This window comes from Festucalex cinctus, chromosome 2 (genome assembly GCF_051991245.1).
Source record: "Festucalex cinctus isolate MCC-2025b chromosome 2, RoL_Fcin_1.0, whole genome shotgun sequence".
Classification (NCBI taxonomy): domain Eukaryota; kingdom Metazoa; phylum Chordata; class Actinopteri; order Syngnathiformes; family Syngnathidae; genus Festucalex; species Festucalex cinctus.
In genome coordinates this window covers 21,595,773-21,610,821 of record NC_135412.1, presented here as the reverse complement: position 1 = coordinate 21,610,821, position 15,049 = coordinate 21,595,773, and the positions used below count along the sequence as shown (strand labels likewise).

Here is a 15,049-nt window from a genome sequence, read left to right as displayed (position 1 = left end):
GTTAGCATGTCTGCCTCCCAGTTCTGAGGACTCCGGTTCGAGTCCAGGCTCCGGCCTTCCTGGGTGGAGTTTGCATGTTCTCCCAATGCCCGTGTGGGTCTTCTCCGGGTACTCCGGTCTCCTCCCACAATCCAAAGACATGCATGGCAGGTTAATTGGGCGCTCCGAATTGTCCCTAGGTGTGCTTGTGAGTGTGGATGGTTGTTCATCTCTGTGTGCCCTGCGATTGGCTGGCAACCAGTCCAGGGTGTCCCCCGCCTACTGCCCAGAGCCAGCTGAGATAGGCGCCAGCACCCCCCGTGACCCTTGTGAGGAATAAGTGGTCAAGAAAATGGATGGATGGATTGCTTTCCCTACTGACCATTAGTGCATTGTGAGCTATTGTACTTGGGTACTGATACATGTGATGGGCTACTAGTTTGATACACACTTTTGAAATAATGTTTTGTTTTTTTAAGGGGAGGAAGCGTCTCACATTTCTCAGCATCTTGGTCCCAAGTAGTCCATGTAGATGAGTTGCTGTTGCTCTGTTATTCCCTCAAATATTGATTTTGAAACACTAAGTTAAAACATTAGTACGATGTTGTTTAAATAACTATGAAGTTCTCTTTTTTTTCTTTTTTTTTTTGCATGTTATTTGAGCTCTGAAAGTAATTCCATTCCTTTTATGAAAAAAAGAAAGAAAGTATGAATGAACTATATTATTAATAATACTAATTTCATTTGGAATTGGAGAGTTATGTTGTCGGTAGTTTATTGAAAAAAAAAAAAAATGTGTTACTCAAATATTTACTGTTCCTACCGGTAATAGCAAAAAATCAGACGAACTGACAATTTTCAGTGGTCTTTATTTTATTTTTTTCCAAGTTGTAGGCCCACATATTTTTTTTTCTAAACAATTTCTATGCATTTACATTTAGCTTCACTTAAAGTGATAACAATTGTGGTCACCAATACAACAAATCAGCATCATGTAGCATCCTATGCTGCGTCCATATTGTGTGTTGTCAAGGGCTCCAGCTGCAGCCACAGGCCGCCCTCTGCCCTCAGCACGAGCTGAGGTAGACGGCGAACCTCACCGGATCCAAGTTTGGGGTTCACGCCCGGTCTCAAGCGGAATCTGAGCAGTGTCAGTGACACAACAACACGGAGCTCTGCCAATGCAAATTTCTGACCGATACAGTTTCTGTGAAGGCAAACACAATGGACGCCTTGTTAACATAAAAATAGGTGATTTCTGATTTAGCTTGTAGTCAAGGTTGAGGCAGCACCTGGGGCCTGAGGAGAAGGGAATAAAGGCGTGGGAAGAGCGTCCCTCTTGGTTGATTTGTTCAAAACGCTGAGGATCGAACTCCTGTGAGAGAGGCGATGAACACGGTCAAACACAACTCATTTATATGTTTGAACCTCAGCATTCAGAGATTTCTTTGAGTTAATTGACCTCAAGTCAAAATTACAGAAAAATCAATACTATACAATTTCATATATATATATATATATATATATATATATATATATATATATATATATAAGGGCTGGGTATCGATCGATTCGATTCAGAAGGGCCCGATTCGATTCACAATTCACATTGATTTTCAGTTAAGGATTTCATGCAGTAACAATTTTACTTTTATATGGAAGACATTCCCAGAAGTACCAATGCTGCAAAATAGTAGATGCTTCTTTCTGTTACTTTGTGCATTAGTAAAAATATGAATATTTACATGTGTAATTGAATCCAATACTATTAATCATGTATCAGGTATGTTTTATTGAACATAACCTGATCGAAACCATAAATAATAATTGAAATCAATTACAAACACAGCGCTATGTAAACTCTGGCAAATCACGACGTTCACATTCCTGTGACAGATTTTCTATTAAGGTTCCAGTGGTTAATAAATAAATAAAAACAAATTTACCTGTATTATGAGACTCAGCCATAGTACATAATTGGGGGGGGTGGTTGGGTATTAAAAGTATCAATTCATGGGTTTATGAATCGATAATGGACTATGAAAAGGAATATCGATTCAATATTGCTATATCGATATTTTAGACCCAGCCCGAATATATGCCGATTGCTATTTGTTCTGACCAACCAATCAGAGAATGAACAAATACTGATGTTGTTCCTTACATGTGGATTTGTCCATACTGCAGGGTTGTGGTGTATCCCGTAAATGCTGACTAAACAGATGGCACCTGCGGGTGATTTATGAAAAATTGCTTTCACACAAACGGACACCCACAAGTCGTGAGGATCAGATTCCATTTTTTTTCTCCGTTTGTCTGTGTCTCACCCTTCGGTACTGCCCGGTTATCTGGCAGTGGCATGTCTTGGGTGTACTTCCGTGTCACGGCCTGGACCGGCGAGTGTAACCTCAGTGCCTCCCTGATGCACATGGTGGTGAAAGGAAGCTTGGACAGATCCTCCCTGGGGGATTAACACATGCTAGTAAGTCACATTGACTTTTCAGCTTCAATAAGTTTGTGTCTTTTCCAACCACTCGATTCCTTGTCCTTCGCGCCCCTTCATAAGCTCCAACACCTCCTTCCTGCATTTTTCTTGAAAGTGTGAATGTCGTGCTAAATTATAAAGCGTCCAGCAAATGGCACTGGCTGTGGTGTCGTGACCTGCGGAGAAAAAGATGGCTGTGGTTGATAGAAGCAAAATTTCAACCCTCAAATGTCATCCTATGATAGTCTCACCCGCAAACATGAACGTGTTGGCCTCAGCTTCGATCTCCTCGTCTGTTAAGCCTCGTCCATCCTCATCCTGTCATGTTTAATGCAATTCCTTTCTTTATTCTTGCTGTTAGATTCAAACCATTTAGTTTTCACATCAAAAGATGAATATGAGATCAACAGTGAAACTTACTTGCAGGTATTTGGATCTAGATCTGATACACAACTTAGAAGATCAAATTATTATTATTATTATTTTAAATGTAAATAGGGGTGTGAAAATTAATGCGTTCATTTTGAGTTAATTTAAAGTTTCTTTAATGTCACTATTTTTTTTTTTACACTAATAAATGTAATAATAATGAATATATTTGTGGAGACTAGGGTCAAGTTGTATTTTACAATTTTAAATATGTCGGGAATTTCACAAGTTGCGTCACAAGTTGGTGGATGACTAGTTAGCACGTCTGCCTCCCAGTTCTGAGGACTCCGGTTCGAGTCCAGCCTTCCTGGGTGAAGTTTGCATGTTCTCCCCTTGCCCGTGTGGGTCTTCTCCGGGTACTCCGGTCTCCTCCCACATTCCAAAGACATGCATGGCAGGTTAATTGGGCGCTCCGAATTGTCCCTAGGTGTGCGTGTGAGTGTGGATGGTTGTTCGTCTCTGTGTGCCCTGCGATTGGCTGGCAACCAGTCCAGGGTGTCCCCCGCCTACTGCCCAGAGCCAACTGAGATAGGCGCCAGCTCCCCCGCGACCCTTGTGATGAATAAGCGGTCAAGAAAATGGATGGATGGATGACTCATTGTGCAACAAAAACCTTTGACAGCAGGATGATGTCCACGAAATCCTTTTTCCTCCGAGGTGTTGAGGTGGAATCAGACAAAGTCTCGCTGAGGAGGGCGCGGCGTCTCTGAACAACGTTGCTGGTAAAACTGCATTAATACAGTATATGATCATTCTGTCACATGATCAATGACGAGTCAGCATTAATTATACCAGACAGTTGCTTGACTGTATCCACCTGTGCATGTGTGTTACCTGTGCACTATGTTTAAAGCCCTCTTAAAGCGTTTCCCCTGTTGCGTCTTCCAATAAATCCAGTCCCAGTGGTGCAGAATGTTTTGGCGCCGCGCTATGATCTGATCACTCAGCTCCACTATGGCTGACACGTACTCACTGCTTGACCTGGAGCGAGACCGGGATGTGTTACTCCTAAACAAATTAAAAAAAGGTCAAATTTCAAACAGAATGGATCAGTGGCGCATCCTCACTCTTGACAGTTGCTGCTGTAGCTGAAGGCGCATTTCAGTAAACTGTCCAATGTCATCAGAGTGACGTGGTCAAATATCTCGACAGTAGGGCTGCCCTCTGCCACCAGACGCCGCCACTTATCCTGTGCGACGCGTAGAGAGGAAGGCACACGCAGTTTAAACATGCCAGATGAAGTCCCTTTCAACTTTACAGCGATTAGTGAATAGGGAATCACTGGTGTAGTGGTCCATGCTTCTTATTAATTTACTGATGTAAAATGCATTTACTTGTAAAAACAAAACAAAACAACAACAACAAAAACTTGTATACGCACTTCAAAATGTTTGCTTTGTTCTTGTTTTGTTACCTTATTCTTTACTGCACAACCGATATTTATGTTTATGTACAGCACTTTGTATTCAGCAATGCCTGTTCTTAAAAGCACTTTACAAATAAAGTTGAGTAGAGTTGTCTGTCATATAGCTGCTGACACAGGTGTTTGATTCCCATAGCCAGTGATCCAGGACCCTGCTACTCGTGCTTTCCAAAGGTCGGATAAATTAGAGGGTTGAATCTTGCCTGTAAAAAAAAAAACTATCCCAAACAAACCAAGAGAGCACTTCGCTCTCGTGACACTTGACGGCAGTAGTCGAAAGCAATAACTGACTATGATTAATCACAGTGCCTTTAGTCTTACATGCATGGCGTCTGCTGAAGTGTTAAATCTTGCAATGTAGTTCTTCAGTATGTCGAAATGAAAAGCAGGAGTCAGAAGACGCCTCTTGCGGGACCACACTTCCCCATTGCTAAGCAACAGACTCTCCCCTGAAAGACAAGAGAACCAACGTTTGTGTCACAGGGCTTTATTTGTGAGCACTTAAGACTTAAATATTATTTAGCTTCCAGTAGAGCAATCATTGAAATACAACTATATCTGAGTAGTTCATGCTGTTCATGTTGTACACGATTTGCCACTTAGGGGCATTGTGGTTCCGCATGTTCTGATACACTGTTAAAACTCATTCACTGCCAGTCATTATAGAAAATGTTTACATTTCCAATACTCACGTTATATTACATTCAATAATTATATATAAACCGAATCTACCAAATAACAGAATAGACTCCCTACTTTTTGTCCCGTCCCATTCTTTTATAATTGACAGCAGAAAAATGTAGGTTTGCCAAAATACAGCCATTTCTCCCATGGACTCTGAAACTGTGTTTATTTCCTATAAAATGGGGCAATGATGTCATCTACCGGTGGTCGGGCATCAGTAAAGTTGTTTCCAAGTTTGATATTTACAGTGGAGCATGCTCAGATTCACCCCCATTTAGCACCGCTCTAAAAAATACAATTGACAAGTATACTTGTCAAAGGCAGTGAATGAGTTAAATTGGAGCCACATTAGAGCGTAGAAGGAGAAAGTCCCGATCAAGCTATTAGCCCCCCAGCCCCCCCCACAAAAAGTTATTTTTTTGCAGCTTAGGAAGAGCTTATGCTGGTGAGTAATGTTAAGATGCTTCTTTGTATACATTTTTTTTAGGTGTTTTGTCTGAATAGCCGTTCTTTTGAGTGATAAAAGTGCCGTATCGTGCTAATTAGCATTAGCAGGTCAGACAGGAGTGGATGATGATTCCTTGCACATCTACAAATTGAAGCAGAAATCACTGTCAATGAATCAAATCATTTTGAATCACAAATCATTCAGAATCGAAAATCGATTCTGAATTGAATCACAGACCCAAAAATCGTAATCGAATCGAACCGTGAGACAGTCAAAGATTCCCACCTCTAAAAATTCTCACTATATCTGAGGATAAAGTAGCCTACAGAAATGGGTGAGTACTGATACCAGGTATTATTTCAAGGTATAAGTACTTGCGACCATCTTGTGGCTGTTTTACAATCAGGAACTAGAAATTAGAAATTAGAAGAATACAAAATTGCCATTAAAGGCAGGGTCTTCCGTTTTCACTCAGGAGAGCGGGGAGTGGCGGGGGGCGTGTCGCAGACGGGGCCGCGACGTCATTGCCGTGGCAACTTGACAGCACGCACTGATTTTTTTTTCACTCACTCACTCACTCACTCACTCACTCACTCACTCACTCACTCACTCACTCACTCACTCACTCACTCACTCACTCACTCACTCACTCACTCACTCACGCTTACATGTGTGAGTGAGTGAGTGAGTGAGTGAGTGAGTGAGTGAGTGAGTGAGTGAGTGAGTGAGTGAGTGAGTGAGTGAAAAAAACAAACAAATCCGTGCATGCTGTCAACTTGCCGCGGGAGTGACGCCATGCAGCCGACAAATTCGCTGGGCCCCGTCTGCGATTGGCTGGAGGCGTAAACAACTGTCTGTCCACAGAAACGTCACCCTGTTGACAAAACAAACACAAAATGGCAAAATACAGGCTGAGGGGTTGGAGGTTTAGGAAAATATCACCACCACACATTAACAGAAGCCCAGAGGTGTAGACTGAGAAGGAGTTCATGTGTATACATCCTCTATTTATATAGTGCATTTTCCTGAGTGAAAACAGAAGACAGTGCCTTTAATTTCATGTAATTATAAGGGAAAATGTGATATTGGGATATGTAAATAGATCTTTCTTTAAAACTATCTGTCACAGGTTTTTGTTTGGTATCTAGTCCTGAGCTAAGACTCATACTGGTATCAATCTGACAAAAAGTGGTATTGAACATCCCCAATAAAACATATTCTTGTGCTTTCCTCCCACCTCTAACCACTATTACGCGACAAGCCGTCTTCCTGTTGTTTTGAAATGTGAAACAACCTCAGAGCAACTCAGCTTACAACATGTCGTATTAGCGTCTTCATTTTTTACTCACCAAGCCATGGACGGAGATGACCATAGATGAGCTCATCTTTCACAGTAATACTGGCTGCGTAGAGGGACATAGAGACATTGTCGCAGCGTAAATTTATATACAGGGAGTCCTCGAGTTAAGGCGCACTCGACCTAAGGCTTTTCGACTTTACAACGGTTACACCCGGTCCACCATTCTGGCTCCTCGTCCTCCATATAGCCCGCAATGTTTTCCCCTTCTCCGCTATTTAGCCCTTATCTAGTGTAAGAGCTTGTGCACTTGTGGGAGTATCGTTGGCTTTTTTCACCCTCTTTTTCGCTACATCATGGCCCCAAAGAAGAAAGCTATGTCTTCTGTCAATGTTGGTCCAGCCAAAAGAAAAGCAATTACCATGGAAACGTAAGTGTAACCGACGTATCTCGAGGACTCCCTGTATTCCCTTATGATAAACAATCAAGGGGAAGATGTTACACTACCAGGTGCCATTAGAAGAGGTTTGACATAGTCCGGGTGGAAGAGTCTAACCAGATGATAGAAAGGCCCGAGGAACCAGCTGCAGGAATGTTTATATGTCTGCACTAACTCGTCCACCTGGAGGAGACCTTCCTCTGTACTCTGCATCTGATCGCAGACAATTAAGAATCAGCTTAGGTGTAGAAGAATTAGTAGTATTAAGACAACTCTATTTAGTTATAATGCACGTGTGTACAGTGTAAACGTGTGTGACCAACCTGACCCAGGTGACCTATCAGCCAAGAATCCGCACGAGGCTTGCTGAAACATGACAGCCTACAAGTGAACCAAGCATGTTGAAGCAACAACCTGGTGGTCCAGAGTGTAACCATGGCAACCAGTCCTACCGCAGCCAGCTGTAGGACTTGGCAAAGGGTGGCCCAGCAGAACACCTGCAAGAAAACGCGTAAAAGGAGAGACATCTCGGCAACAAGACAACAAAAGCAGTTTGGTGGTGATTTGTAATGAGAAAGTGTTGACGTTACGCAAAACAGAGGTGCTTTTGGCAATTATTTCGACATCAACGTCCTCCTTTGTAATCGTACTGAGACACATTACTTCCTTTTTTTTTTCTGTTGTGGCTGCGAGATTCTAAATGAAGCGTTTGGTTGACGCTGGCGATGGCGATGTTATTTTTTATTGTGTAGCCTGCTTCTCTTTCAAAGTCAGCTGGGATAGGCTCCAAATGGATAGATGGAATACCTTCCCCTACAATGGAACATTTATTTACTGCAAACAGTGTCTCTTTGTTCATCTATCTAAGCCAGCATCATTTAGTGACAGGCAGACCAATTGAATCCTATATCCACTCTAGATGGCAGCACAGAACCTAAGGACAGAATACGCAAACAGAACAATTAAGAAATACCTGCTTGAGTAAAGTGGAAGCATTACAAAAAGGATGGCCACAGTCACTGATGAACAAACATGCAAGTAAACATGCAAAAAAAAAATGAAAACACTTGCAAGGAGTATGAAGCAGGTGCTACTACTGACAACTTAAACACAAATATACTCTGTGTATTTGTGTGTGAAGCTTTTGGCTTAAAAATAGATTTCCTGGTCTCCTCTGCTATTTACCCAAGCAGGAAGGAAGTCCCTCGACCTGATTTGCCAAATGCACAAGTTGTTTTTGCATAATCCCCATACTGTGCTATTCTGCTTTATTAAAATATGTAATACAAAAATTGGAGTATTGGAGGGGGTTCTGGAATTGATTGTGTGGAATCAGATTTGTTTGGAACAAATCTGATTCCATAGCATTCATGGCATTTCAATTCTTTTCAATTGGGAAAATGTATTTGCTACAAGTTTGAGTTTTGAGCTTGGCCACTTTGAGCTTGGTATTAAGCTCAAAAGTCAAGGTGTCACTGTAAAACTTCTTTTTCAATTTTAAACAGCCCCAGAGTTCTCGCTATTTGTGACCAAACAGAAATTAAACAGTAAGAATTAGTTTCATATGCCATTTGTAACCTTATTGTTTGGTGATGTGAGATGATGAGATTTTATTAATTTTTCTTAAAATATGTGCCCTCTAGGCTCAATGAGGGTTGGTAAACAATTAAGTAGCAACAGTTTTACCATTTCCTGTAAATAAATAAATAAATAAATAAATAAATAAATAAATAAATAAATAAATAAATAAAAACTTGCCATGCCACGAACGAACTCAAGAGGGCAGCAATACGCCACATATGCGTCTCACAACTACAAAGAAGAAAAGAGGGGGGAGAATCGCCGCTGATTAGGCCTCTTTTACACCTGGCCAAGATGAAGACATGGGGGTGCGAAAAAGTCGTTTTAAAATTCCTCGTTTGACTTCTACTTACAGCCACAAATGAAACGAAAACGTAGATGTTCATAACTATTCCAAACAGGTGAGTTTTGTCTCAACAACTTTAGGCGAAGTCAGCTAACTTAAAGTAGCTACATCGTCGGCTAGTTTCGGAAGTTTAACGGAACATTTTTTTTTTTTTTTTATAAATCATCGTTTCATGGTGTATTTGGTATTTAGTTTGGAAATATCCCATGGTTAGTGTTCTTTTGGCAAAGTTTGTCATGCCATGGAGGAGCAAAATCTGAATTTTAATGTTTCAAATGTGTGTATTTGATAAATACACGCACCAGGCCTACTACAAATCCAAAATTTTGTCATATGGTTAAGCAAAATGGATGTGTAAGTTTCTGCTGACCTATAGCAGGAGACTCATTTGTGAGCAATGTATTGTTTGTTCACTCGTCATCTTCTACCACATACTGTGCAGGGCTACCTCTGGATATGGAGATGGTTGACTGGTCCAACAGGAGGGCTGTCGGCTCAGAGCAAATGTGTATGGCGACCAAACTCTCCAGTGGTGATTGTCAGATGTCAGTAAGAGGTGGTGAGCTGGGCCATAACGTTGGGGTGCAGGTGACCCCTTTGGATTCGTATGAGGAATTCTTCTGCAGCAGCCAGACTTCCATCCATCTGCTCAGTGCCCTCGTGACTTACACAGGGCGGTGCAGTGATGTAGTGAAACAAGGTTACCTAGGGAAACTTGAGCGGAGCCACAGAAGATATTTTGTCCTCAGAGCGGGAAGTCACACCGGCTCGAGTCGACTTGAATGGTACAAGTCCCAGGAGAAGTTTGCAGCAGTGGAGAAGTCATCTGGAAAAGCTACAATGTTTGGGCCGAAAAAGCAAGGGTTTGTTCTTTTTCTAATTCCTCCAAGGCTATTTCTTCTTCTTTTTTTCTTTATATCACCATAGACAGGGCAATTCCATCGTACTAACTCACTGTTCAAGCTACAATGATAATGGTAACATTTTTCCTTTGAAAAGTAAAATGAGTTTCTCTTTCCCAGGGTCATTTACCTGAGGAGCTGCATTGGTGTAGGCTGCTTGGGCAGTTCCAGGAAAGGCCTCACGGTGGCGTTGTATGCTCAGGACCAGACGATGGTGCTGGTGGCGGACAACCAGCAGGAACAAGAAGCGTGGTACTTGTCCATCAAGAAAATGATCGAGGAGCATCGAGATGAAGATCAGGCGTGTGATGATGAAGATGATGGGTATTGCACTCTGCCACCTGCAGCCTTCTTCAAAGAGGTTTGATTAGCTTGTTACTTTTTAACGCAGTGCAAGTTGTGGAAGCTCTCATCAATTTGTCAAGATGTAACCTATGTTTTTAAAACTTAAAGTTGCTGAAGGGTAACAAATTTGCTCAAAATACCTTCTAACACAGATCATAGAAATAAGGTATTGAACAGATAGATATCAATTTGCAATACTTAATTTCTACAAATCTCTGCAAGTGTTTACATTTTCAAATGATCACTTCAGGATTACGAGGCAATCACAATGTCCCATCGGTGAGCTATTTGTAGAACAGATCCACGGGCTAGTTGTGGTCCTTTAGGGGCGACTTGCACACTGTGGGTGACCCTTCTGCTAGTCGTGGGCAAACCTTTCTGCTAGTCGTGGGCAAACCTTTGTGCTTGGGCATCGTTTGATTTTTAAAATGACAGATTGACCAATGACAACATTGGGGGTGGGGGGGGGGGGGGGGGACAAACAAAACAAAATTTTACAATGCATATGAAACATTTTTTTTTTTTTTTTTTAGCACAATCAAGATTCTCCCATTTTAATTGTATTGATTATAATTATGTGATTTTAATTATAAATATACCCAGTTAATAAACAAATGAATATATGTACTATTTTATGATCAAAATTTTATTTACAATATACCAACTAGGGGTGTTAAAGAAATCGATTCGGCAATATGTTGCGATATTACAGCGCGCAATTCTCGTATCGATTCAATATGCAGCCGAACCGATGTTTACACATAAATTTATGATGGAAATATTCAACAGAATGTTTTACTTAGGGTTCACACTTTAAGCATGGAAGAATGTTATAGTAATGGGACATTAAGCCTTAATATTTTCTTTCAATGCTGTTCAAACATGAATCAGATTGCAACCCATTTAATACAGTGGCTTACGGTTATAAGCCTGAAGTACATTTTCATACATCATACAAATCTTAGTGTACATGTACAAGTTTACTGATTTAGTATTTTCTAAATTTGAGTTTCAAGAAATTGCTGTCATCGACATATAGGTTCGCATCGGGATTAATCAGTAATTGAATCGTGACTTATGAATCGTGATACAGATCGAATCAGATACTATGCAATTCACACCCCTGATATGACCAGTTATAAATGAATAAATCAATGTCATGAAATAAATGACAATCCTATTACCGGTAAATTAATTTGACTATTTTATTTCTTGCGATAAACATAAAGTATCATTCTTAAACATGTATCCAATCTTTTTACTCCGTTTAACTGTCATTAAGTTTACCAATTTAATAAAATGTAAAATGTTAATATATGTCTACAGTAGTTTATTATTATGTATTATTATTATTATTATTATTATTATTAAAATGCTTTTTGATCTGATTAAAGATCAGAGCAGGCCATATGTGTCCCCTGGGTCATACTTCGCACATGACTGCATCACATTCTTATTTTCAAAAATATTGAGGATGGTTATGAACTACTCCCCTTTATAAAACTGTACAGGCATGACTTAAATGACCATTTAAAAAAAAAAAAAAAAAGTTAACCTATAGCAGTGAAAATATGAAATATGTTTTGCTCAAGGTTTGGCCTGTCTCAGTGAGTCTGCGAGGTCTGGGTCGCTTAAAGTCCCTGGCAGGTGAGCTCCGCCTCTGCCTCACCGCAACCTCTCTCATCCTGGTCCGTGTGGGCGCGTGCAGCGATTTGGCCTCGGTTACGATACCTTTGCTTGCCGTCCGTCGCTTCGGCCACTTGGAGGGCTCCTTTTTCCTGGAGCTCGGCCGCTCTTCACCGATTGGCCCCGGAGAGCTCTGGTTTGAAGCCAAAGGCCGAGGTGCAAATGAGATCTGCGCTGTGTCGACATCAGGCCACTTGTTGGCTTCACCGCCGGAGCGTGACCCCGCCTCCTCCTCTGCTTTGACAGCGCAGCACATTCACGAGGTGGTTCGGGACACGGTGCGAGCGCTGCGGGCGCTTCCGGATTTCAGCCGGTCCCCGTCCTCCAGCCACAATCCGCTCCTGGCCTCCAAACGCTGCAGACCCAAATACAGAGAGAAGAAAAACCCAGACGTCCAGACGGGCCCAACACGATGCCAACAACCCGACACGACAGAACCACAATCTCCTCTCAACTTGCACAGCGTCTCCTTGCCTGAGCCCGACCGCTACATGGACATGAGCAAGCAGCCATGTGATGGCGAATGCTGCGAGGGGGAGGGCGTTGGTTACATGATGATGATGTCACCGCAGGTCAGCCACAGTTCTTGGGTGTTACCTCAGGATACTTATGTGACAATGTCAAGCCCTCAAAAACAAAACTTGCCAGCCTCCATTTCGCCTCAGAGACGAGTCAACAGGTACCTTTAAAGTTTAGCAACGCAGTCCCGCCAGGAATTCATAATGTCGCAACTGCAACAATTTATGCGGCCTCAACTAATTGCTGTGAATTATATATGTATTTGCATTTTCAGTCAGTCACAGAAAGAATTAGACCAATCTTAGCATTCCTCGAATCATGGCAGTCCCCCACATAATTGTAAAATTGCACTGCAAATTATTTAAAGCGCAAATGAAGTAAAACATTTTATGTTCTATGGGGCTCCACTACATGGCCTTCTGATTAACATTGCGTTTGTAGAATATGAGTTAAGCAGCCAAATCCACCCATTATTATCATCATCATACACCTGAGGGGCAGCCATGTTGCCACTTGCTGTCAACTGAAAATGACATCACATTTGACCAATCGACCAATCACAGCTCACCTCTTTTTCTGGGGTTGGTCATGTGATGTTCCGCAAGCAGAGCCAAATTTTAATAAGTTGACATTCTAAAATGTCAGCCACTCGTGTATATACCGTATACTCTAATGTGCAAATTGTGTAGTAAATTATGATTTACTGAATCATTACTTTGTCTGAGATGTACTATCTACCATGTTACTAGCAATTTGCGTGCATGTTTTCAAATGTCTCTAAAATATCAAGTGAATGGGTATTCCAATTAGTGTGACTAATATCATTGACTAATGTGGAGGGTGAGGAAAAAAAAAAGGTTAAATGCTAATATTTCATCATGACTAAAGCTCTTAAAAATCCTTCAACTGATTGATCAGCCTTAAAAACCCGAAATACTGGCGGGACTGTCAACCTCTTGCCTTGCTAATGTTTGTCCAGCTCTTGCTTGCACTTTTATGTACGTGATTGACTTTCTTGCATCTGACAGATGTTCTCCTCTGCACCCATCGCATCGTCAAGCCAACGACCGGCCACAGCACCCTTCAACCCACAACGGACTACCACTGCAGTTTAGGTCCACTCTTTCACCCAAAAGACGCACGGATACCTCTGGACTGATGACTCAGTTTTTCCAAGCTGCACCGCTCCAATCAAGTCCTCGAACTCGTCTCTTCCAAGCAGAAGAACGGTTTGCCGTTAGAGCTCGTTTCGTGTCATGCCTGCCATCATGTCTGCGAGTCGACGACTAGTTTGTGCTCTCAAATATCACACATTCTGGCACGCTTTACAGCTGGCGCACCATGTGACGAGTCTTAAGTGTACTGAGTCATATTTAGCATGTGGGTTCAGAACACTGCAAAGTAGTTGATCACTACCTGGGTGTGTGGCTTTCACTGAAAGATATTTCACAGTTGTGTACATATGAATTAAAGTCACTTGAATGCAACATGTGTATCCACTTTCTGTGACATTTGTTTGGTAATGTGCCGGAAGATTGTTTATATATATATATATATATATATATTGATGTGCTTTGCCTCAAATGAAATACAATTGGAATGGAACACATTTTAAAGAACGGGTAGTCAGATCGCCATTAACGGACACTTCACTCGAGTCATTTTCAAAAGTAAGCTATTTAGTCTATAATTGTCATAACATTATTTTTTCAGGAAATGTCATGGCCAATCATGGCTTAGTCTACTCACCAAACCCAGAAAACAGGTGAGCCTGACTGGTTATCTATTTCGTTATCTATTTCCTCAGCACAGATAATGTCTTCAGTTGACTCCAAGTAGCAAAATTTGTTTTTAAATGTATTAATTGCACATGAAAAATGATTAAAGGGATAGTTTTTTTTTTAGTTTTTTTTTTTTTAACATGAATCTCTATTTAATCCTTACCTCCAGTGTGTGCGATCATCACTGACCCCTGACAGCGTTCTGTGACACGAGTTCTGGTCCGGTGTTGGACGAGAGAAAAATAGTCCATCAAGTTGGATGGGGTCACAGAAATAAAGCGTTTTTCTTTTAAAAACAATTTGTGTTCAAAAGAGTGATACATTTGCACACCAAACTCCTTTCTGAAAACATTCAAGACTATTTCCGCCGGGCACTACTTTTATGTTCGTATCACTGCGCGTCGCCCAGTAGACAGCTGATCGACGCGCTGCAGACAGCTGATCCGCGTGCCTACCGCTTTCGGAAAGACAACTTGTAGATTAGTGCGCGTCTATCAGCGCTATGCGGGGTGCCGCACAGTGATACGAACGAACAGAAAAGTAGTGCCCAGCGGTAATGGCTTCTGACTTTTTTCAGAAAGTGTGCAAATGTATCACTCTTTTGAACACATTGTTTTTAGAAGAAAAACGCTTTATTTCCGTGACCCCAGCCAACTTGCTGGACTATTTTCCTCTAGTTCAACACCGGACCAGAACTCGTGTCAC

At 41.5% G+C, this 15,049-nt stretch overlaps 2 protein-coding genes across 5 annotated transcripts; one reads left to right on the top strand and one right to left on the bottom strand.

Annotated features, from left to right (window-relative positions):
• Positions 1–828: 828 nt before the first annotated feature.
• On the bottom strand, positions 829–8,352 carry cyp4f3 (cytochrome P450, family 4, subfamily F, polypeptide 3). Of its 2 annotated transcripts, XM_077513710.1 has the most exons (14): positions 8,158–8,352; positions 7,508–7,681; positions 7,253–7,397; positions 6,798–6,851; positions 4,638–4,765; positions 3,961–4,082; positions 3,728–3,874; positions 3,507–3,621; positions 2,716–2,782; positions 2,511–2,640; positions 2,307–2,440; positions 2,144–2,208; positions 1,272–1,354; positions 829–1,186 (listed from the first exon to the last, which is right to left on the bottom strand). In XM_077513710.1, the coding sequence occupies exons 2-14, from the start codon at positions 7,619–7,621 to the stop codon at positions 982–984; spliced, it is 1,509 nt and encodes a 502-aa protein (XP_077369836.1). In that variant the 5' UTR covers positions 7,622–7,681; positions 8,158–8,352; the 3' UTR covers positions 829–981. The 2 variants fall into 2 exon arrangements, with proteins under 2 accessions (XP_077369836.1, XP_077369835.1); XM_077513709.1 differs by lacking the exon at positions 8,158–8,352 and having other exon boundaries at positions 7,508–7,804.
• A 625-nt stretch (positions 8,353–8,977) lies between these two features.
• Positions 8,978–14,050, top strand: LOC144014135 (insulin receptor substrate 2-B-like). 3 transcript variants are annotated; one of them, XM_077513708.1, is made up of 6 exons: positions 8,978–9,166; positions 9,554–9,974; positions 10,134–10,374; positions 11,951–12,200; positions 12,291–12,723; positions 13,624–13,820. In XM_077513708.1, the coding sequence occupies exons 2-6, from the start codon at positions 9,568–9,570 to the stop codon at positions 13,676–13,678; spliced, it is 1,386 nt and encodes a 461-aa protein (XP_077369834.1). In that variant the 5' UTR covers positions 8,978–9,166; positions 9,554–9,567; the 3' UTR covers positions 13,679–13,820. The 3 variants fall into 3 exon arrangements, with proteins under 3 accessions (XP_077369834.1, XP_077369833.1, XP_077369832.1); XM_077513707.1 differs by having other exon boundaries at positions 8,979–9,166; positions 11,951–12,005; positions 13,592–14,050; XM_077513706.1 differs by having other exon boundaries at positions 8,981–9,166; positions 13,592–14,050.
• Positions 14,051–15,049: the final 999 nt, after the last annotated feature.